General features: G+C 39.5%; 1 protein-coding gene across 4 annotated transcripts in view; it reads left to right on the forward strand.

The window, feature by feature from the left end:
* cdin1 (CDAN1 interacting nuclease 1) overlaps positions 1 to 24,599 on the forward strand; it is a 70,855-nt gene that overhangs the window by 7,602 nt on the left and 38,654 nt on the right. For all 4 annotated transcript variants that reach the window (XM_085143454.1, XM_085143453.1, XM_085143452.1 and 1 more), the window contains exons 3-11: positions 2,828 to 2,873; positions 3,898 to 3,962; positions 4,772 to 4,832; positions 7,838 to 7,910; positions 15,272 to 15,351; positions 15,732 to 15,781; positions 17,237 to 17,304; positions 18,565 to 18,630; positions 18,792 to 18,897. In XM_085143454.1, coding sequence (XP_084999580.1) covers positions 2,828 to 2,873; positions 3,898 to 3,962; positions 4,772 to 4,832; positions 7,838 to 7,910; positions 15,272 to 15,351; positions 15,732 to 15,781; positions 17,237 to 17,304; positions 18,565 to 18,630; positions 18,792 to 18,897 — 615 coding nt within the window. The remainder of the gene's footprint in view (positions 1 to 2,827; positions 2,874 to 3,897; positions 3,963 to 4,771; positions 4,833 to 7,837; positions 7,911 to 15,271; positions 15,352 to 15,731; positions 15,782 to 17,236; positions 17,305 to 18,564; positions 18,631 to 18,791; positions 18,898 to 24,599) is intronic.

Consider the following 24,599-nt stretch of genomic DNA (forward strand, 5'->3'; position numbering starts at 1 on the left):
TAAGACGGCAATTGGCTACATATTTTAGCATAAGGTGAGCTTACTGCGCCCAAGAGAGGACAGGCTGGATATACATTAATGTAAAGTCTGCAATAACTTATTGTTAATGTCTGTTAAATAAAAAAAGGGGGAATATAGCAGCATAAAACTTGACAGACTCTATAAAATGCAAACAAGTCTTGATTTTAATCCAGATATCTGCATTCAGCTCTTCATTTTGCCCCTTTTTAATGTTTTTCCTTTTTTTTTTTTACTATTTCTTCACATCTCTCAATAGTTTAGTTCGGGTCTTGTTTTTGTGTCAATCTGCTTAAGGTAAAAAATGAAAACACAAGTCCCCAAAGTTCTTAGTGTTTTTGAAACAGATATGTTTTCATAGATATTAAGCGTCGTTTATGTCCCTTTAAAGTTAACAGGCTATAGATTTAGCAATTAAGCAGTAATCATGCTCATTATAGAGAGTAATCCATTTAAAACGTAACAGATGTCTGTTCCGACAGGGGGATCATGATGGTCCCATGCCAACAATAAGGCTGTAATACTGTCGAAATGCTCAGGTGCAAGGTTGAAGTGTGGAAGAAATTTTTTCCCTCCCTTAAGTGTCCACATGTTGACAGTTGACCATTTAATGGCCCACTTAATTGCGGTGGCCCCTTCACCCCTAAGCATCATTATAAATTAATGCTGAGGGGGTAGACAATTTTTTCCCCTCACACTCTGAGAACTTCCTTTGTCGTCTTCTTTACTTTTGTAACTTTGTGTGTGATGAGAATCGGGCTGCTTTAACATGTGGTGCTCGATTACACCAAAGTCTAGTATGTTTGATATGTGTGAACACTGTATACTGCCCCACGGACATGGTACGATGATTTGTGTCCTGCTTCTTGATGAAGAGCCAAACTTGGGAGTGCACGAGACATACTTGAGTATCGTGTGCATCAGGTGAAAAAATCTGTATCAAACACATGAGATGAGGTTTGAAGGATTGCATGACTGTGTGGACCGTCTTCATTTGCACACCCAAAACAAAACCACCAGTGACGTGAAATACTGCTCAACTTCGGAATACTCCAATAACATTATCAAGTTGTTAGAACTGTTGTGTCAGTAAGATTTGGTGCATGTTATATTTTGCATATGGTGGTTGGGAAATAAGCAAGGAATTGGGGGGGGGGGGGGGGGGGGGGGGGTCGCAGTTGTTCTTGGACAGTGTACAAATTAATTGTACCTAATGTGGAAGTATCCTTAGCTGTTCTTCAGCTACAGGATTAAAATTGTTTAAAAGTGGTGTCTAGGGATCCCAAGAGGACTTCTTTGGTTCATCATAATGGGCTGAACTATTCCAATGGTTAAGATGCTTTCTTTAAAAATGGTCACAGACAGACATTCCAGACAGAAATCAGGATTTGACATTCTTCTGGCTTTGTTTGCATGTCACAAGGGTATTTTATGGTTTCTAGTGATTGATGTCGGTGTCCTGTGTAGACTCAATATTTTAATGCAGATTGGAAGCTTCAGCTTCTCATGAGTATTTACATACCATTCCCAGGTGACTTGTAATGAAAAGTCCATTAAATTTAACAATCAAGTGTACTGAGTGCAGTATATGGAGACATAAAACCACTTGTGAAAATTATGGAGCAGTTTGTGGGTGTGTGTTTCTTTTTCTTTTTTTTCTTTTTTTTTTGTGATATGCAAGCTGAAGATGTGCACAGTCCAACTCCAATAATTTGTGTCACCCATTTAAATATCTGTAACTCAAAGGACACAATGGCAGCTAAGGTGGGTATCGAATGGGCTGCAAGTCCCTGTTGGAACTGTCTGTTTTCCGGGTTTGCCTCTTTGCCAGGTGTTTGACATTGACTGGAGCTGGAGATAAATGTAGCTTATGGCAACCCATGGAATTGACTGACTCTCGGGAGTCACAGTTTCATATAGTGAAAGTTTCTATTTTCAAAGCCCATCCGTTGCAGTGGAAATGATATAGAACGGTCCATATGCTATCAAAGAAAGGACTTTTTTTCTTATGTGTGTCTACATGTTGTCATACACAAAAAAAGTCAACATGTTTCTTGGAGAAGAAGATTTCCATAAAAAATGTTTTTACACCACAACAATGGATTCACAATAAGACAATCCAGATATCATTGTGTAGCATTTCAGCTTTAATTTCATGGGTTTACCTAAAGTGTTATATAGGAATTATATCCACCATTTACACAATTGGTCATTTTTCACACGCTCAGAAATTTTGCATTTGGTTATGTCCAACTGTTTCAGTTCCACATATTTATAATCATGCTAGTTTATCTACTTACTTTTAAACCTATGAAAACTATGACTGTAATTGCTAGTGAACACCACGCTTTACTCACTAGTTAAATGTGGAACTGTGTCAATTATTTTCATAGATATAAATTTCTCTTCAGTTTTGTTATCTTTAATTTGGTTTGGAGTTTTCTTGCCATCGTGTTACTTTATAATAGCAGACTCTGCACTTGAATTAAGATTAGTTTAGCACTTTCCTGGAGAGACAAAGGATAGAGGAAGATGCTACGTATTAATGACTAAACGAAAAAAACCAAAAATGAGCTATATTTTTCTCATCTTTCATACCCCACACAACCTCCCTTTTTCTTCTTCCCCCACACCATCGTAGCAGGAATCCTTTTGTCAGAGGTGTTCATCTGGAACAACTTTGCCACACTTGTTTTCATGTTCTTTTAGATTACAGGGCAGCTGGCCCCAGCTTTGAAGCTCCCTTCTCCCTTTGTCTCTGTGCAATGCACTCTGGTAATTAACTTTGTCCTTCTTTTATTTGTTCCAGTCACTCGCAGTCCACTCTTCTGAGCATCTTCTCCCTGGAGTACCAGGTTAGAAGTTTTCTTCCTTTGTGAGCCCTGACAGGTGCCTAATTGAATGATGAATGTCCCTTTATTTCTTTGTAATTGAACTGCCAGCTTTCTGATTGGTTTGGAGGATGCCCCCCCTTCACTATACCCCCGTTTATTTCGCCCCACACCACCACCCCCTCCTCCTTCTCACGTTCACGTTGAGGGCCTTTGCCTGCCTGAGCCTCAGTGGATGTCTGCCAAGCCTTCCCATCCATCTGTCTAATAACATCTAGCCCCTGCTTATTTGGTGGACCTGTAATAAATTATGCTAAACCATTATTATTCTGACAATAATAATTTCCCCGTGTAGTGCGGCTGTGTGTGCTAAATGTTTGCTGACTCGCACTGTCACTGCTGCTTTCCACGGCTGACAGTGGATGATGATAAATGGCCACTGCCGCCAGTGGCAGAAGGCAGCACAAGCAGAAAATGGAGTCATTTATCATCCCACTGACAGGTGTCAGTCACACTGCCCGTCTCTGTGGAATTACATTTTTTTGTGTGTAGTAGTTTTTAAATAAGTTGTTTTTAACCAGTGCTCTTCCGCTATATCCCCTGTTCTCCTTCTTCTCGGCAACGATGGCAATTGAATTGCATAGAAATGTCAGGGTGCGAAATGTGGAATAATGTCATTGTTTCCCCTTTTTTCCCCAAAAAAGGGGAAATGAATACAGGGTTTGAATCAAGAAGGTAGATGGAGATAGCTGGTTTGAACGAGAATGCCTTGGCACAGTTTGACCCTTACAATATCATTGAAATTAAATTGCTGCTGCAATTGTTCATAAAGAATAGAGCATGGAAGAGAAGCCAAGGGTGAACAAGTTAGCATTTTAGTCAGGTCAACCGGAAATGGAAAGCACTTTGTGCCTAAAAATAGTACTAACTTAAGAGCTGTATATATGCCTATGTGTATGTATCTGTGTGTATGTGTTAATTGTTTTAGCTGTTATGATTATTATGCCATTAATCTTCATTTTTCTTCATATTATTAATAAATTTAAAGAAATGGATCAAAAGGACAATCTCAAGACACCATGTGCCGGATGTTATTGAAAGCTACTACCAAAGGTATTGTGTTTCCGTGCTTTATATTTTTTGTTTTCTTCTGTTTTCTTTCTAGATCGTTCTCCCTCTTTATCGTTTTCTCATCTCTCTTACTGTTTTTCTTCTTCCTTTAAATCGTTCACCGACCCCTGTGTGTGGCCCCCGTGACAATTATAATCTCTTACAAACAAATCACCACCCACAGGATTCATTCCCGACCCCCACTTGCACCTGCTAGGCTAAAGCTCTGTTCTCCGTGTCAAACTGAAAGCAGGAAAGTAAATAAATAAACCAACCATTGGACATTTGCCTTACACGCAGGCTTATGATGGGATGATTATCTGTAATTCAATGAGCATGGTTAAATTTAAAAAAAAAAAAAAAAAAGAAAGAAAGAACTGGAAACAGGCTATACTGGGAAAAGCCTCTTTGCATATTGCAATTAGCCTTTATCTAGCTTATTAGGCCACTGTTCTGGGAAAAATAAAGCTGGATAATGCACTTCTAATCCACTTACAACAACAAAACTCTGAGATGATCTGGGTAAGATCTGAAGTGTGTTGCAGGTTTAGCTGGCGAGGGAAAAAAGGCTTTTTGGGCGGCAGGGGTTAACTAACTATCATATGCTTGTCTGGCTTCTTGGAAATTTGAAGCCCTTTAAGCAGTGCTGTTTTAACCACACGGAGCCTGCCATATGCCACCCAGGGCAAAGTCATCAGGGACATTAGCATGTCTTGGCTAGCCCGATCTAGCCCCCTTCTACCCTTCTGTCTGCCTTTGTGGGTCATGTTTTTTTTTTTTCACTACTCTTGTTATTCTTTGTTATAATGAAGGTATCTGAGTGAAGCCAAGGCACAGCCTACTGCTCCTGTCCTGCTTGAATTGGCCAATGAGGTAATGGCATAACTTTTTTTTCTGTCTTTTTACTTGCCAACGAAAAACACATCTGAGTTTATCCTTTATTTTTTCTATAAATGGATAGATAGCAGTTGGCTGCAGTTTTTGATTTTCTTCCTTGTCTGTTAGTCATTATCAAAATTGGTAAAATGGTTGGCTCAATTATCAATTATTTAATGTAATTAGCGCTCGGCTCCATTAAGCAGATGTGAAAATACTTTTTCTGTTTTATTATGTAATTTTCCAAATTGCAGTTGAGGCAGAGTTGATACAAACTGCGGACAGGTGAGACTGGGGTCATTAGTTAATTCCTCTCTTTATTATTTGATCGGTTATTTTCTTTGGGAGTTCAGTGAAGAATTTGTAGTCTTGTTGATGTAGCAGCAATTGTTTATGTGCAGCTTAAATCCATGTCATTCAGTGGTACAAAACTCAGGTACTAGGTTGGAAATTCATGCTGTAAGAAACCTGTTTCTTTCAGAATTTAAGTGATCGCTTATATTTATTATATTTTAAACCTAGTTAGTAAATGTTTGCTATTTTTAGGGTAATGCCAAACTCTTGTTAAGTGTTCCAAAATATAAATCACACTACATCTTAGATGGTTACATTACTTCTTACTGAATGAATGAAAATCTTTGCATTTATTTTTTGTAAGTTCACGACATTATTCGGCTTTCAGATTATAAAGGAAGAGAAAAGGCCCGATAACCTTTTTAAACATTTAAATTTGCATTTGAATTTTGATTGGCGCGTGCACTAGGCAATGAAATTCGAGGGTCTCTTAATCTAAAATCACAGTAGTTCACATGCATCAGTGGTACCTCAAAGCCAACTGCCATTATTCATTCTCTGTTTAATTGACGCTTGATTTTTTTTTTCTTGAAAGGATCCAATTCAGCTAAGAGATAACTGTCTATGAACCATTTAACTGTCATCTTAATATGCTACTTAACATTTAAACCAAGCACTCATGGTCTCCCAGACTGCTAATTGATGTAGTTTCATGTCTTTATGAGACAATATATCTCCAACAGAGGAAAATGATTAACAGTGATGAAAACTATTCATAGATATTTTTTTGCCCTTAGAAGAAGCTCATGAAACAGAGATGGACTCAACATTCACTGTTTCTATCTTTATGGGAATTTTATGCAAATATTACTTGAATATGGCATTAGAATAGGTGCAGTTGTGCTGCACTGTGCGACCCATTTTGGTTTACAGTTTGATAAAACCAGAGTTTTAATAAAAACTAATTCTTTTTGGGCTCTGTGAATCTTAGTCACATGTTAAACCCATGAAGGTATGTGTTATGACCAGGGAATGAAGATGGACTCATGATTAATATGAAAATTAGGGAGATGCATGTACCTCAACTAATCAGGTAGTCTTTATTCAGGCTGAGCCTGCATTGGTAATGTTGCCATTTTTCATGTGTCAGCTCTGATGCAGGTTACCAAGAATCTGATTTTCTCTGGTTATTCAGGGTTTGAGGGTTTGAGTTGTGAGCCGGCCAGGAAGCACCGAGAGAAAGGATGGAAGGGAGAAAAGAAAGTGAGGGGAAATTAGAAGAATTGGAGAGAAGAAAGAAAGCTACTGTAACTGCAGGTTACAAATGCTAAGTCAGAGTCCGTACTATCAGAGGTCTTAATGAAGATGTAAATTCTTTGCTCACCCCTTAATTATTATAGACATGTTAAGCTTTTTTTTTTACTAGCTGCCTTCTTAGTGCAATATTATGGAGATGTTAACAAATACTACTGTGGGTAAAAAGACATTGTTTAGACAGAAGCATCTCTGCTCCCAGCGTTACAAGGAAGCATCACAGAAAAGATGAAACACTCCATTCTCACTGCAAGCTGAGGGCAAATTCACTTTTGGTCCCCAATTATGCTAACAAGAGGAAAAATGATCTTTGGCTGCAAGAATGTTGTTTCATAATGAGCTGGCTAGGAATGGCAAAGTCTTCAAGCAATGTTTTAATTCCCTCTATACTGAGTAAGCTGTGAATTTTAGTAGTGAATGACTTAATGCATCTTCTTTTATTCGCTGTATATTGTTTGAGCATTGGCCAAATGTAGATCTTGGAAAAATATATCTTATGCTAATGCACCCATATATATTTTTTGTCGTGCTGTTCTTTATAATAACTGTTGTATTTTTTTTAATATGTTAATAAAACATTGTAATAATAACAATGATATTAATATGTAGGAATGTATTGCACTGATCAGAGAGACACATTCACCATCAGTCGTTTGTGCTCTCTTACCTGTCAACTTTTCTCCTTGCACTCGACCATAAACACTGCTCACCTCTAAGGTGTGTTTGTGTTCAAAGAGTGCTGCTGCCATAGGTTCTTTCCTTCCTATTAAGGACTGCATTCCCACCATCCCTCAGGTGTGTCCTATTGGTTCCTATAGTTTTGCCTTGGTGATCATTCTATGATTAAAGCTCTCCATTGTCTCTTGCCTGGGCACAGTATGTGCTGCTTTTTCTTTCAAGATGAGAGACTCAGGTTGTCTGTTTGACAGAAGGAAAGGCAATTCAGCCAGGTAGCTTGGCTGTGTAATAAGCGATCTCTTGTTCCTGTGGGAAAGGTTGATGCAAAGCAATGCTTTCAAAGACCAATTTGCACGTGGATTGTCAAAAGTAAGGTCAAGGTTTTGAAACGCAATAATATAATTTAGAGCCATTACGATCATTATTATCTATGTGACATCAGCCAAAGGTAAACTGGCTGTGCAATTTCAATGTCGTAAGTCTTAGGCTCTTTAAAATATGTTTGCCCTTCCAGCTGGATATATGGGATTTTTTTTCTCAAGGTTTATAAAAGGAGCAATTCTTCAGAGAGGAATATACATTCCACCATCTTTTAAGTGAATATTAATTCCTCATTGATAGTAAAGTCTGTTTTTATTTAAGCTGTTTGTCTTTTCTGTCGATTTTTTCTTTTCTTTTATATGTTTTTTTGTTTTGTTTTTTTAATCTGTGTAAAGGTGGATTTGTCTCCTGCGCTGATGGCTCGTATCATCCTGGACAGGTTCCTTCAGGGCCAGGATGGTGGAATGCGTGAGTAACACTTTTCCATTTCTCACTCTGTCCTTTCTATCATTCTCCCCATCAGTCTTAATTGTAGCACTTTGTCTTTTTAATCCCTTTCTGTTTGAGTCCCAATTCCAGTCTAGCTGCTGTATTTTCAGCCTGTCAAACCCTAATGAGAGATAGACCACATTTAGTAGTAGCTGCATCCCAGGGCACATGACTGGCAATTAAGTACTAGGAGGACCACCCACCTCTCAACTGCAGTGTGGATCAATGGTAGCTCACCTCATCAGTGTTATTTATAACACCCCTGATTTCTTCCCTCAGCCTCCTTCATCCCCCAATGCATCCATCTATCGCTAGCATTCTCCTCTTCTCTCATTCCCTTCTCTTCCTCGCTGCCTGCTGGGGTCTGCAGAGGAAATTGAGTTGAGGGAAGACTGTGGCAGAAAAAGCAAACCATTTCTAGGTAGTGCTGATGGACACACTGTGGGAGAACAAAATTACAGACACAAATATTGTTGTTGAATGTGTCAAAGATCTTTTCCAGAAATTGTGGGAATTGTTGCCCATGTGTAGTCTGGTTAGTGTTTTTCTCCTGTCTCCTGTATTTGTCCAAAATTCCTGCGTTTTACCAGTTTTAGTCACATTGTTGATTTATAACAAAAAACAAACAACTCCCCCTCCTCTCCGCTCCCATCCCCACACTCTGGAACTTCCAGTATCACACATATGCATATTATTTTAGTGGGTCTATCCCACTACTGTCTGTGCAGTAGTCACTACTTTGAGAGCGAATCACATGATGTCAAAAAGACGTGCTTCCAATTTAATCAAGAAAGAGATTAAAGTGGATGTGTGTTATTTTCAACTTCGCCACAGCACAGCCATTTGTCAAAGTCAAAGATGTGATTGCTTTGGACCCACCGTTATCCGCTGCCTGTCAAAATACTAGTCTGAGCTGCTTGTAGAACAGGGCATTCATCCACAAGAAGCACTATGTCTCAGATAATGGCACACTGCATCTGTCCATCTCCATACAGTGAAAAAATGTTTTATTATTGCTCAGAATGGATTTGTACCAGATGAAATGTTCTAGAAAATCCTTGTTTAATTTTGAGCAGAGTTACAGGCATACAGCATCTCACTTTTTTGGATGCTAGCAAATAATATCATGCTCCTTCAAAGAATAATTTCACATGCAATGCATGATGTAAATATTTGCATAATATATTATCTAGTGAAATAGTTGAATTGCCGCTGGAGTATTTTGAAATTCTGGCATGTTGTCGTGCTGCCTTTCTTCATTGTTGCCAGCTCTAAGGTCAATTGCTGCGAACATTCACTTCTATTATGAAAGAGCTTCTTTGCATGCATATATATATATATATACACACACACACACACACACACACACACACACACACACACACACACACACACACACACACACACACACACAATGTAGTGTAGTAATTTGTTTCCACAGAGAAACAATGCAAGGATAATTGTCTTTCCTGACAATTAGCTAACAGGTTGGTTCAGTGCTATTGGCAGGCATATCTTTCATGCTCCCTCCAGCCTCGGACAGATCTCCAGTGTGCTTGTGTGTATTTGGGTGTTTTAGTCAGACTCTAGAGGAAGGGCAGGCAGGCTCACTGCAAAGATCAATAGACTTCTAAATAAGGGACATTACCTCCAACAGGGTGAGTGGCTTGCCTTTGCCTACCATTGTCGTTTTTTTTTTGTTTTTTTTTATTCCTCTTCTCTTTCCCTTTGCATTTAAGAGACACATGAATGGGGCCTTTGGGACTATGGAATATATGTACAATCACTAGTGCTGGATCAATACAGAGTTTTAAATTGTTTTTGTACCTTCCTAGTGTGTGGGGTTTTTTTTGTTTGTTTTTTGCTTGCTTGTTGCAACCCCCTATTCCCCCACCACCACCACGTCGTCCTTTCCACTAGCTACCCGCACTGCCACACCTCAACATGACAACAGCACCAGCAAACTCCATCCCCCTTCCTTGAAGCAGAAATATTGGAGAGTGTTTCAGTCAAGCAAAGTGAAAGACTATCTGGTGATGCTTGTACATGAATCAATACAGTCAGAGCAGTTTTATTATGTATTGAATGCAATATCAACATCCATAATGGTCTTTGCTTCTTGTCTTTTGAAGCTGGGCAATAGGGAGGGTCACTTGTTCACCCAAATGACACAGCTTTAGTATATACGCCAGAATTCCTTGCAGGGTAGTACTTTCTTTGTTTTTCTTTCCAGACTTGTATCCTTGTTATGTGTCAGGGTTGTGAATATGATAGAAAAGTTTTATAAAACTACTGATAAATTTAAAAAAAAAAAAAAAATTTAAGTCAAGTGGTTGTTATAAGTCTTCATACTGGTTAAATCTATGTCTATGTTGTTTATATAAATATACTGGATACTATGTTTCATTTTATGAAAGTATACATAATGATAATAAAGCAAAATTGTATTGTTTTTAAACATTCAGTAATCTTGAGGAATACATTTTTAAATTATTACATTTTTTGTAAATATTTATACATTTTCAAATATTTCAAATAGGTGATTAAAAAAATTAAGATAATAATTTCACTGAATTTCAGTGAGCATGAATGTGCCAGCTCCACACAGAGAATCCCTCGCTGGCTGATGGATTCAAGTCGAGGATCTTCTTGTGAGGTGACAAGGGGTCATGCCTGCCAGTGCATGGGTCCTCTCATGTACTCCAGCTTCCTCTTACAATCTAAAGATGTGCATCTTAGAGTAACTGGTGATTGTAAATCGAGCATACATGAGAATATGAGCATGAACGGTCATCTGTCGCTGAGTTAGCCCTACGATAGACTGTCAACCTGTCTAGGGCGTGCCTCGTTTCACGCCCTGACACCTGGGATAGTCCCATCGCAACCCTGAATTGAAGCAGATAAATGAATGTGTGGATGGATGGAATTGCAGTGAATCCCAATAACGACAATTACTGGAGCTGAACTAACAATTGTGCATTTTAAAAAGTTTACATTAACAGGAGTGGTAGGGACAGATCTCATGAAAACATTATTATAGGCACAGCTAACACATCTCAGCCCAATGAGAAGTTCTGTAAATGAAAGTATAACACTGCAGACAGCTATACTGTCATTCCTATTCTGTATCATTAGATACAGGATGGTCGTATCTAGTAGTAGATTCAAAGTCACAGCAAAAACACTGGGGGAGCCAATGCTCTGTCTTCTCCCCCTCCTGCTATCTCTTCATCTTTCTTTCTATTCCTCCTTTGACAGGAGTTGATGTGCCTCTAGATTTAGACATACTTTTTGAGGAGGCAATTTTGCTAGCTATTTGACCTTTTCCATTTTCCCAAGGCCCAGCTCCAGATTAGATTGCTACTCCATGTTTTGTAACTATGTGATTCGACCGCCTTTAAGATTTATTGTCACATTCCTTTACAGAAGCCTTGTACGCAAGGTTATAAACGTCCCGTGTTTGATGTTAACACTGTGAGAATCTTAGTGTCTACTATGATCCTTTGGTTACTTGACAGGATTTATAATAACTTTAATGTTTCTCAGATAAAACGTGTTGATAACTGAATATTGTACTGGGTCTTATCGGAGCAAATTTTCAACGTGGCCGCTATGATTGTTATGGTTCCTTCCCTCTTGTCTTCAAGTGCTCCTCTCTTCTCTGTTACACCTCTCCAATGTGCAGAGATGGGGTGTGTATATGAAACCTTTTTTTTTTTTCCCAAATAATGAGAGCAAGGGCACTTCATTAGCAAGAAGGGAGGGAGTAAGGAGGCAAAGACAGCATGAGTGTTAGTGTGTGCATGTGTGTATGCAAGGGGGCGGTTGCGAGGGAGGTAAGCAGCACCGTGGTACTTCACTTGACAAGTATACTAATTACTCCTTTTCAGCAGAGAAGCTCCAGTCAGCCTCTGCCACAGTCTAATGGCCTGACCTGGGAAGCCTTTCTCCATAGCAGTGCCTCCCCAGATCTACTATTACTACACACACACACACACACACACACACACACACACACACACACACACACACACACACACACACACACACACACACACACACACACACACACACACACACACACACACACAGAGAGAAATGTGGAGTCTCATCTCACCGCTATCAGAAGGAATCAGGTGGAAGCAGATCAGTTCTGCCCCAGTAACCTCTTCAGGGACCGAGTTCCTCTTGCACAGGAGATACCACCTCATATCATCAACTAGCACCTACACACCACCACAGATAGTTTAAAAAGAAACACAGGGGGTGGGGGGTATATCTCCCACTCTCTCTCTTTCCCATCTTCTGTTTTTTTTTTTTTTTTTTTTTTTTTTTTTCAGTGCGGGGGGATAAATTTAAAAGGAGTAAATTGGAAAATCAAATGAGGGCTTTAGGCAACCGCAGAGATTTGCAGAGCTGTCGGCCAGTGTTGGAGAGCCTCATCCATCATGTCCCACAAGTAGTCAATTCCTCTAGTATCTGTAAATGTTTTCAGATATTAGCCAATTTATATGCTCCGAGATTCATCATGGAAAATCAGCTTTAGCGGTGCACATTATCAGGACCTGTCTCTCCCTTGCTCCATGAAGTTTGATGAACGAGTGCCCCTCCACAGCTCAATGGCTTGCGCACGGGGAGTGTGCGGGGGTGTGGGCATATAGAGGAAATGGGTAACTGCCCACCCCCACCCGTGGAAAATAGTGGGTTTTTTAATTAATAAACAAACTTACAAAGGAGCTCATCAGTGTCAGGGGCAATAACAATCGTCATCCGTTATTGTTTATTACAGTCCTCCCTCAACAAATGTTGCTATTTAATGAGGTTTCTCTCTGTTTTTTTGTGTTTGCGATAATGACTTTTTCACCCTAGTGGAGAAAAGAGGAGTCCCAGTAGTTACAAATGAAAGAAAGTAAGCAATGAGAAAACATGCCAAGGTTCTGTTGCCGTTACCTTGCCTTATATAGTTTATCTTGTTTTGGAGTTGCATATGAAAACAGGCCTGTGATTTGTTTACACTGGTTGTTTTCTTTAGCAAATCCCTATGGAGGTGTAGCGTTTCACATCTATTATTCCCCTCTTCTCTGTTCCTTTTGTTCAGATGTTGACGGTGTGATATGGTGCCTTAGTCAGAATTTATACCAACATGGGACAATTACAGTAAATTTGGTGAATGTTTACAAGGTGCAAAGTTGTGCTGCAGGGCTTTGTTCTCTGTGTCTAGTGTTCTACAGATTGTGCTTTTTATTTTTCTGCACGCATTTTTATGTGTGCCTCTGTATGTGCTTTGAGCGTGTGTATTTAAAGAGCATTGCTTGTGTGTTTTTTGTTTCTGTGTGTGTATGTTTGCATATAGCAGAAAGGAGCTCAGGGTGTTCTAGAGGTGTGCTGCCGTGCAAGGCGGGGGCGTCTTTAATAAATGTATGCTGATGTTGGAGGCTGCAACGATGCGAAGGATGCAAGGGCCCTGTTGTTATTTACTGCTGTGTTTGTGCACAGCAGCGAATCCTGGGCCTGCAAATGGCATTACAGCCCGTGATGAATGAGCATTAGGGTAAACTCATTTTAAAAGCATCCTGATTTATTAGCAGCCTGGCCTTCCATTTTCATCAGGTCAATGCTTGGCTGAAATTCCACAATGTCAGCGCCAAGGTCACCTCTTTATGGCTATTTTTAACCCCATCCCTCAAAAAGCGCAGACGAAAAAGATCCTGGCACTTATTATGGCCGTCGACAAAAAAATATCAAAGAGCTTGAGAGACAGCGGAGGGAGAATTCTAGTCCTGAATGTGTGTGTTATGTGAGAGACCAAAATGTGGTGGTGGTCAACCTCCAATTATGAGTGCTAGTAAGACAAGAGCTTTAATGGCTAACGTTTGCCTTCAGGGAGGTTTATTACACACTACTGTTTTGCAGAAACAGCGTCAAATCTATAAAAAGACCATTAGGAAGAGGGAAAAAATCAATCAAAATGCCATTAAAGTGGAATAAGTTGCCAATATTGCTGATGTGGTTGCGGGTCCTTTGATTTTCCTTCAGATTATTAGGCACAGTCGAGTAGTGACTTTGTTAAGGGAAACCAGTGTTGTTGGGGAGTAATATGTCTCCTGGCTTCATAAAGTTTGCTGCCTCATATTTCCCACTTTATTGATTATCCATTATCATTTGTCATGAGGTGTCCTAACTCAAGGGGAAAATATAACCCTCTTTCTTCACCACCGCCCGCATTGCACAGGAGCATGGTATGGATCTGCGTGTGAAGGTACCAATCTCTGAGAAAAATGAGCAGAGAAATAAAGCACTGCCCTGTGCCTTGCAGCTCTAAGAGGGAGTGTGGGGTTATGGGATGGGCTGGGGGAGCACTGTAGCTGGCTGGGAGAGACTAAAACAGAAAGCAGGTTGCACAAAACAAAAAAAAATCCTATGCAGGAAAAGATAGAGATGAAGAAAGGAGGAGGCGCTTTTGTTCTTCTTCCACCTCCTCTACTTTTTATTTCATCATAAGGTAGATGAGGGATCATGGCAATGGCTATCTTGTTTGTAGTAGTTTTCCTAAATGTGTAGGGGATGAGAGCATAGAAAAGAACAGCCCGCCTTTCTGTGGGTGAAATTTATCTAACAGAGGCCTAATGATCCAGATGGCTATCAACTGATTTATTAAATTTTTTGTAACTTTTTTAAAAATTGTATTAATTTTTAAATAAGCCATCGTGTCTATAACCGTTATATACTGTGTGCAGTTTCCTAGATGCGCTTGAGAACTTCTGCGATGTTGGTATAGGCACCATCCATGCCTGAAATGTGAATAGAAACATTCCATGTATTGTCTCTAATGCGCCAAATCTGTCAGGCGCATGTGTACATATATATCACTAAAATGGTGTGCCTCAACCATTTCGTCACACGGTGATACAATCCATTTAATCCAAATCTTTTTTAAGAAATGATTTAAGGAATTTTTTGCTGTTGCAGTAACAGCGAGTCGATTCGCAGGCCTCCCTTTCTGATTTATAATGTTAGTAGAGCAAGAATAGGGATGAGAGATGCAGAATAGTCAGCGTTCATAACATAGATAAACTACATGAAACGCCTGTGCTTTGGACTGAAACATTTATCTATAGAAAATCTGTACAGACACCAAGCAACCATCTAATGGGCTAGTGCAGAAATACCGCACACAGGTTGGTGGGTTAGAGGCTGTCCAGGCTGGTTTTGTTTATAACACTGACTGTTTTGCTTTGTTAAATCCAGCAGTTAGACATTTTCTTGAATAAATTATGTGGTCATTATTTGTTTCCTTTTTCTGTCTGTCTCCCTCTCTTCTTTTGCTGTCTTATTCTCAGCATCTAAATCAGTCCTCAACAGCATGCTGAAGGAGCCATCTTTAATTCCAGACCAAATTTTGGCCAGTAATGTCTTCCAAGTAAGGGTTTTAAGTTTTGTACTTAATTAACATTTTCCAGAGAACTGTTTAATTGCCTGAGAGAGATAATTATATTTAATTATATGAAATGTTATTATTTTAAGGCATTTGCTGTGTCTCTACTTAACAAATCGAAAATTGCTTGTGCACAGTGAGTTTTCAAAAAAAAAAAAATGGTACTCTACACCTGGCTGACAGACGGCATCAGCGGCTCATGTTTGCTGATGAGGTCACGTGAGAGCCGGCGGTCATGCCTGCCAGTCTGCCAGCATCTCCTGTGTTTTCTCCTTTTTTTTCCAGCAGTGTATGGGCTTCCCTCACCTCCCTTACACCCACCCACCCTTTTGGCACGCCATAATATTTCTTCCCCCTCTTTTCAGTGCACAATAAATGACTGCTGTTATGGACCGCTGGTAGACTGCATCAAACAGTATCCTATCCCATAAAATTTTAAGCCTGAAATTGACGAGGAGCTATTGAAGGGGATGAGATGTGTCTGGCTTCACCTGACATAAAAGTTCTGCTTCACAGAGGAAGTGTTTCATCCTGCCTGCCATCCCAGTATCATCCATACAGGGGCTGGAAGGCGATGGAGGGAAGAGGAGGAGAGGATAGGCTGATCTAAATGCATCTCTATGTGCATGCTGTGAATCAGACCCAATGTTCTATGATACAAGAAAAGAAATATAATTCAGGAAATTATAATTACAGGAAAAAGAGCTAATAGTGTTACATACATATTTTTAAATGCATTTTAATTCATTACTATTTACTTCTGATCATTTTATTCAGATGTGCACTACAGAAAGTTTTTACTACATTTGTCTAACTTAAGGTAATGATTTATTATTCATTTATAATTAATTTGTCCACCTCATTACTATTCTTCCCACACACTTTCCCCAACTACACATACCCCCTACTCGTCTAGTAGGACCTTGGCTGTAGGGGCAGAATGGAGCTCAGGCTTTTTTAGGGGCAACCAGCTGGGTAGCAGATCAGCTATTTTCAAGGGGAGGAGAATTATTTGAGTCGGTGTACACGTGCACGTCCGTATGTTATTGTGTCTGTCCAGGCTTTCTTGCCCGTGGTGGGGCTGTGTTGTTCTGTTCATAGCCAGTCAACCTTGTCCCCATACCCTCCTTCCACATCCCCCCCCTTTTTTAACATTCTGTGGCAGTCCTCTCAGTGTCAACTTAAAATCAGTTACTCTGCCACAGAGAGTTCATTATAACCACCCCACTGCTATGTTCTTTCAAAGAAGTCATCCACACAGTGAATCAGTTGCGTGGCTACTAGTTACACTATGTATAAATATATACATACTAGTTACAGTATGTATAAATATATATATATTTATGTAATTAGAAACCATTTTGGTTGTTTTAGTTTTTAGAGGGTAATATATTTCTATAAGAGCTTCTTTTTCTCTTTCAAAAATAAAACCATCATAATTGCATATTTCCTTTTATGTGCCTTCAAGCTTTGTACATCCTTAATACAATATGGCATTTATTCTAAAAGTATTTTTTCTTCAAATATTATAAAGTACTAGGCAGAGTATCTCATCTATGCACTTTATGCATTTTGTCAAATTGGCATTTGTTTTTTCTTTCTTATTTAGATAATGCACTTCAGAGATTTGTTGTGAAAGCAGATTTAACTTGACCCGAAACTCTAATTATGCTTTACTGTATGTTAGCATGCGGAGAAATGGCTTTCGCTTTGCATAGTAAATCAATAATGGAGAAGAGCAGATTCTTAACTGTAACTGATGTTAAACATGTGCATGTAGTCGAGCACTGAATTTTCTGGTTTCCAGAGAATTTAAATTTAAAAGTCAAATGTATCGTAGTATTGTTGGAATCCTTGACTCGATTCTCAGCGCCATAGGCCATGAGCATGAAGTGCTGCTCCGGGAAAAACTGAAGGAGAAGAACCTTTCCTTTCTGGGTAAGCCATCCTTTGACCTTCTCATTACATTTTAACATGAAAACGAAAACAACTCATAAGTCATATTGGAACCATATGGACATTTTTGACTGCAAATATTTTTTATTTATTTATATTTCTCTCTGCATAAAGCTGTTTTGGGGGATTTGATGTTTACAGAAAATCAAACAGATTGTTCTCTGAATATCATCTACTTTTCTGATGCTATTACCATATTCAGATCAAATTAAACGAAGATGGAATGTTAAGGTATGGAACTATAGAATCCCCCCATCCTTATATCACCCCCATCCCATCATCATTTACTAGGTCAGATGAGTGATGAAGAATAAGAATCATTCCCACTGTCATTACGGCCGTATCATTTATTTGGACATGGAGTGCTGACCTTTCTTCAGGGCTGTACAGAAGACTGTTCTAAAGCTGTCAGAGTTCGAGGGCCACGAGGGCCACTGAAGCAGCCTCACCCCATCTGATAAATGGATTGGAAATAAGCTACCCAACAGCAGGAATGGACCATTAATTTTAATCAAAGCTGATCTAAAAAAGGCGATCCGAGCCACATGAGAATGTCAACAGCCCAGTGGGTGTGTACAGAGGTTCCCATCCTTATACACACACAAACACATTTCTACACTGACATTACAACATCTTGGATGCCTGGATATCTACCACAGTCCTCTAGTAGCCTTGGTGACCTCTCTCTGCTCTCTTTCTTCATCCGTGGCTGATGCTACCTCCTCACCAGCACTAACCGCCACCCTCCATCTAGCCACAATTCTCTTCCATGCCCCATTAGTTGAGCTTGGCTGAAGACAAAGAGGCAGGCCTTTGGAACTGAATGACCTGGTCAGTGAGATTTAATGGAGAAATCAGGTGTTGGAGGGATAATGGCTAGAGCACGCCAGAAGTCAAGGACAATGGCTACAGCTTGTGCAGGCAAGGGTCAGGCTTGCAGAGACTATAATGCCAGCCTTGTCTCCTTTCTGTATATTTTATAAAGCACTGCCAAAGAGAGCAATACTGTAACTGGAGTTTAGAGTATTTTGTGCAGTGACAGCAAATACGTGGCAGATGTAGATAATGGTTTAACTGCACTGGCTGTGCTCTACTGCTGTTTTTCTGCTTTGCTCACGCTGAGCGGTTTGTTACCAGCATCTTTGTGAAAGCAGTTAGATCAGCAGCCTGTAACTGATTGTTCATATAGAAGGTTACTCCAAAACAGCAAGCATAACATTTCTAAACTTTTATTTTCAATAGATGAAAACCATCTGAGAACTATGGGCTATGACAAAACACCTGATATCATCCTGGAGGTTCCAGTTGGTTAGTATTTACATTATGAATGCAACCTCACTTCAACCTTAGGCATCTGTATTGTCAAAAAGTTTTGGGGTTTTTTGTATATGACTGAAGAAACAAACAAAACAAATCACCTCGTCTAACTAGTTTTCTTAGATTTGCTGTGTTTTGTTATTTATGAAAAGCTGTGGAAGGACACATTGTACACTGGATTGAGAGCAAAGCCTCTTTTGGAGATGATCAAAGCCATCAAACCTACCTCAATGAACAATTCTGGAGCTACTGGAACAGGTGAGCCCTCTCTTTTTTATCTGTTTTGTTTACTTTATTGGCCATCAAAAATTTGCCAATGTTATTTTATCAGTTTGCATATTCTTTATAACTTCTCCTTTTTCACTAGAAACTGTGATCAGGTATTCTCAGTTGTATAAAAGAACTCATATCTCTGTCTGCCAATGCTCACCACTTCCTCTCTGGCAAGGGCCACTTTAACCACAGGATTCCACATGCTACAGCTGCACATTACACTACTTCCACATTCACTCATGTTCTCTGAGACCTTTAGAGCCTGAATGGTCTGCCTGTGAGCTTGATTGTTTTGTTGAATAAACACATTGTGTTGGAAGGGAAGCAAGGAAATGGGTGACTAATGCCTGGCCTCTATAGCATGAGAACTTTTGGACAGGAGCAGGTCCTGACGGTGGCGGGACAGAGGTATATGTGCGTAAATACATTTTTCAATGAATCTTAGAAATGATAACCTGTAGAACAAACTGACCTATTTAATATTTAATTTAAAACCTGAATAGAGTGGACACAAACAAGTGGAGTCCACATCTTAGCCTTGCTTGACACCAGGTTCCCATATCACACTATAGCCCTGATCCTCCACTGATGGTTAGCTGACATGGTGGTGCAGGTTCTCGTCATTGATGCTGTGTTCAGTGAATTATGATAACTTTATTTGTATGGCACTTTTCAAAACACAGAGTAACAAAGTACTCAACAACTGTCACCTTAAGGTGCTTTATATTGTAAGGTAAAGACTCTACAATAATAGAGAGAAACCCCAACAAGTAAACTGCCCCCTTTGAGCAAGCACTTGGTGACGGCGAGAAGGAAAAACTCCCTTTTAATACAAACAAACTTAAACCGGGCTTGGGAGGGGCAACCATCTGCCGTGACCAGTTGGAGGATTCTCTCGTGTCTGTATGTTTTATTAGAATGTGTGCAGTATGTGATATAATGAGATTAGTTTGAGATTTGATGTATTCATAGAATTAGGTCTAAAAGTATTTGGACAAGGACACAGTGGTGTTCTGATTCTTTCTGGAATACTTACAGCTTGGTTGGATAGTTTGTGTTAGTCTGAGCCTTATATATTTGCCCATATGTGTCTTTCATTTATATTCACAAGGCTAGCCGTGTCCAAGTATATTAAGGAACTGACAAAGTAGATCCTATCACGTCAGCCAGCAGCCAGTCAGACAAACATTCTGTGTCAAAAAAAGAGAAAGAAAAAATGTCAGACCCCACCTTTTTCAGCACCCCTGTAAATTTTATTTGACATTTACAACTGACATTTCAAATTGTGCCCTAATCTTTCTGTTAGACCATACGCATGATCATTTGAAGTACAAGTGTAGTCCCTTATGTTCATGTTTGTGTTTGGAAATGCAATGACACAAAACTATAACCTGTTAAGAGCAGCAGGTGAAAAGAGAACGGTATCATTACCAGCAAGCAAGGCTGTTTTTTTTTTTTCTTCCTCTGATTCTGTTAACATGTTAAATGCGGTCTTGGAGACTTTTGTTTAAGCAGTGACAACAACAAAGACATTGTTATAACAGTCCTCTGTTAGTCGGTCTGGATGTGTGATGTTGACCGTGTGTTAGTACTGCAGCATGTACAGAATTAGGTGCTTTGTTGAGATCCAAAAGAAGGTTGAATTCAGCCATAGGTGTGGGCTGTTTAAATCTTTATCTGTAAGTCCCTACTCCATATACATGATATAATGTCTCACGTTTTTGGTTTAAGAACTCATTCGCTTTGGGCTAGATAGTGGCTTCAGTTTTCACTTCATCTCTCGTTAGTTGGTCTCAGTTTATATGATGGGCCCCAAAAGGTTGATGTTTGAAATATTTGTCCATTCCTTTATTGCTCAGTCCAATTTCAAAGTCTTAACTGTTCAGTTTCCTTTTTGACCACCCTAAGAAGGGCACACCAGTGTTTGTAATTACATCATTGCCTCTGATTGACATTTCCAGTGATTTGCTTATTTTTCATGAATTCCTTCTTTGCTTTAACTGAGCTGGGTTACCCAGAACTGTGTTAATTGTTCTTCACTTGCCCTCAAGCATTACAGGGTAAGGATGTGTTTTTGTAGATGGATAGAAAAAACATAACTAATTTTCCCTCCAAAGCCCTCACCAACTGCATTTATCATCCAAACAATAGTCTTGCCAACACAGTAACCCCATAATGAACCCCTCTTCAGTGGAGTGAGGGGTAATGACGCTTCACCTACAATGCTCCCAAGAAAAAAAGGGAGAGGACGGAAAAAAATGGAGAGAAAAAGACAGTCTTCTGCAGAATCAGACAGCGTGTTCAGGCCCAGTGCCTGGATGAGATGGTGAAACAGCAGCTATTGGTGTCTTCCAGCCATCAATCTTAGCTGGTGGCGTTCCAGAGCCAGTGAGCCCCCTGCTCTGACGGATGTTCAGATAATTGAGTGATCCATCTCGCCCAACTATCAGAGTTGCATAAAAATTATTCACCTGCTGGTGAATATTAAACACATAATGAGCCTCTTGTGTGTTTTAGGAGAAGTGGATAAGGTTAAACACAGCATGTAATGAAATATGGACTCTTATGTGGTAGCACCTTAACTGCCCCTAGTTGATTATGGTGTACTTATATCAATTACGCTTGGCAAAGTTCCTTCCATAACTCTGCAAGCAGCAGTTCAAATTCTGCTCATGCATTTGTCTGTCTAGGTGATCTCATACTTTAATCCAGAGACCATGGAGATAATTATTATTTGCTGACTTCTTGATTATTTTTGCACTCAAATATTGTTGAAACATTTGCCTAAGTTATGTAGCAATAGAGATTTGGGTTTTTACCATTTGACTGAATAATAGTTGACATAATTGGATAATTTAAAAAAAATATATAAAATTATCGTTGCTTATGAAACCCCTTGTAAAGGCTACTTTTTTTAGAATGAAGGACAAAAAAACTAAATAGGGTTTTATACTTGATATAGCTAAAGTTTAATGACTGGTCCTTATTGTCAGGAGAGCAGAAAACTGTCAAAACTACAATATATCCAGGCTCAGAAACCTTATTGCATGCTTATTGTTAACCCGACAGACTTTTAAGGTTCATTGAGGTAGCTAATTGCCTTCATTGCAGCATTTGTGTACCAAAAATAATCAATCAGGTAAATCAGAAAACGCAACAACCAAGAAAATAACTTTTTTATCGTGTTTTAGTAGATTAAACATGTAAATGTGGGTATAAACAAGTGTAATTCAGAGCTCATTCATCACTTTTCAGCTCTTTCCCTTCGTTCCCTTTCCCATATTCCACCCAGCCGAACACAATGAACAGCCTGTGTGACAATGAGCGTGGACGCCAGCTCCCCTCCTCCCAAAGTAAATCAGCTGTGCGATTCGTAAACTGCAAATGTGTCAGAGTTGAAAATGTTAGCACTCTTAATGGAGGCTTGAAAAGGTTAGATCTGATAAAAAGCTGTCAGACGTCCACAAAAAATGATTTATAGCAAAATAATGGGACAGTATGCCTCATTTCTCCCTCATATGAAATGGGGGTTAAGACTTTTGGGTTTGCCATTATACATCATCTGGCTTGACCACTTGCAAATTTAGTGAGACTTGAATGCACACACACGCATTATGTTTCATCTGGCTCCTTTGTTTCAGTAATTTTGAAGGCCTTGTTGTAGTGCTGATAATTTATGTCCCCACACAATTAGTAGCATAAAATTCTCATGCTCCAAAAGCACTCATTGATCTCCATTGTTATCTGCTTATGTGCGTCCTTTGTTACACTTTTGTGATGGAGGAAATGGTAAAACTAATGAGAAAGTCATAATTCCAAAGTCTCACCAGACCGTTCCTATAACATCAATAATCTGCTTGCTGACACATTACCTCATAAATAGACAGACCTAAGATTTTTGTGATGTTTTATATTAGTTGACAGGGCCACAATTAGAAATCTCCAGTTCTTTGTGAACTTTTTCCAGTTATATTAAGGGCTGCATGCTGTAGGTTTTACAGATGAAATTGCGCATTAAGCCTGTTAGTCTCAGAATGTCAATCCATTTGCGACATCAAATTAATTTCTCGATTCACGATATTGAACATTGCCATCCATTTTTAATGGACATGTCCATCATTTTTGTTGAACTTTCTAAAGCCTTGATAACAGGAATGCCTAATTAGTGGAGTGTAATGTTACAGTGGGTGTTTGATATGCCCTATTGAATTCATCAGCTGGTACTTTTAGCTTTAAAATATGTAAGGCCTCCTTCTAGATATTTGGATCCATAAATGTAGTTTGTGTTCGCTTAAATAACTGTTTATATATGACTGAAGCTGCTCATATTTAGAAATAATGTTTTGACCTTGTGTGCTTCTGCACATGTTTTCTCGTATAGTCCCAGTTAATGCAGTGGCATAAGAGTATTAAAGGCCTCAGCATCTAGGACATCACAAAGGAAGAGCAGATAGGGGATGTCACCTGAGCGAGGGAGCCCAAAGGCCGTGGCTGCCACTGATTCAATGAGGCTGGACATTACAAGGCCATCCCTGAGGACAGGTACTGGCGCTTCTGGGGTGACAGTGTGACACCTCCAAGACCTGTGCCCTGCCATACCTTACCTCAGGTTCTTGTCATAAATGTGCAAGACAAAGAAAAGGAGTAAAAAATAAATAAATAAAAAAGTCTCCATGGCAATAGTAGCCTTTAATAAATAGCTGATAGTCACTAGAGTGACAGAAACAATATTTGAATAGATTCATTATAGCACCAGCCAGCAGTCTTTTAGTTTCTCAATTAATCTATTCTCTTGTGATGTTTAAGAAAGAGCTTTTTTTCTGGCTTACAGTTTTTCTTCTGTTGTGTAGTTTTGGGCACTTAATATCAATAGAAAATTCTAGTTGTTTTGTGGGGTTTTTTCTGATAAAGCATAACTGTCTCTGCATAGCCTTCCTGCTATTTATAGTTATGGATGCCCCATGCAGTGCAGGAACGTGGCCTCTTTTATTGTTTCCTTTGTTATGACATCCTCACGTAGAATATTCCACAGCAAGAAAAATAGCCATCCACAGTGGTGGTTCCTTTAGGGCTTTGCAAGTGTTTGTTTTGGGGAACGTCAGCCCACAGAAGTGCAATGCTAGCCCTCACAGAGCAAGCTACTTGGAATATTAATGGTAAATGACAAGTCGGCCGTGATGCTTCAAGGATTTCATACTTTTAAGGATGCACATTTGGGTGCATTGTTTAAGACGTCTGGGGTGTAATCCGCACTCTCAGGTCTCTGGCAGCCTCAGGATTTAGCTCTGGTTAAGCCCCATGTCTCCTATTTATGTTGGTAGGGTTGTATGTGTGCATTATCCAAATTTGTCATTTACCATTGAATGTGAGAGCAGCTTTGACATCGCGCTGTGTGTATAAACGAAGAGCAGGACAGAAAGCGGCACCCCAGCGATATATACCCCTCCTCCTGTCTTGCTGCTTGCCTGTGACACTGTGAGATGGAGAGGGAAGCCTGAAGTAAAATGAGGTGCAAGCATGTCTGCTCCATGAATTCCTGTTTTGGTATGGAACTTTTTGAAGATGAACGTACATTTTTTTGTCAGTTTTCACGATGTATGTCATCACACTTAAAAAGACTCACTCCTCCCCCCACTCATTTTCTCAGTCTCGCCGCCTTCTTCTCCTTCTTTTTTCCTCTACATTGA

The sequence above is a fragment of the Neolamprologus multifasciatus genome, chromosome 19, assembly GCF_963576455.1.
Source record: "Neolamprologus multifasciatus chromosome 19, fNeoMul1.2, whole genome shotgun sequence".
NCBI classification, from domain to species: Eukaryota; Metazoa; Chordata; class Actinopteri; order Cichliformes; family Cichlidae; genus Neolamprologus; species Neolamprologus multifasciatus.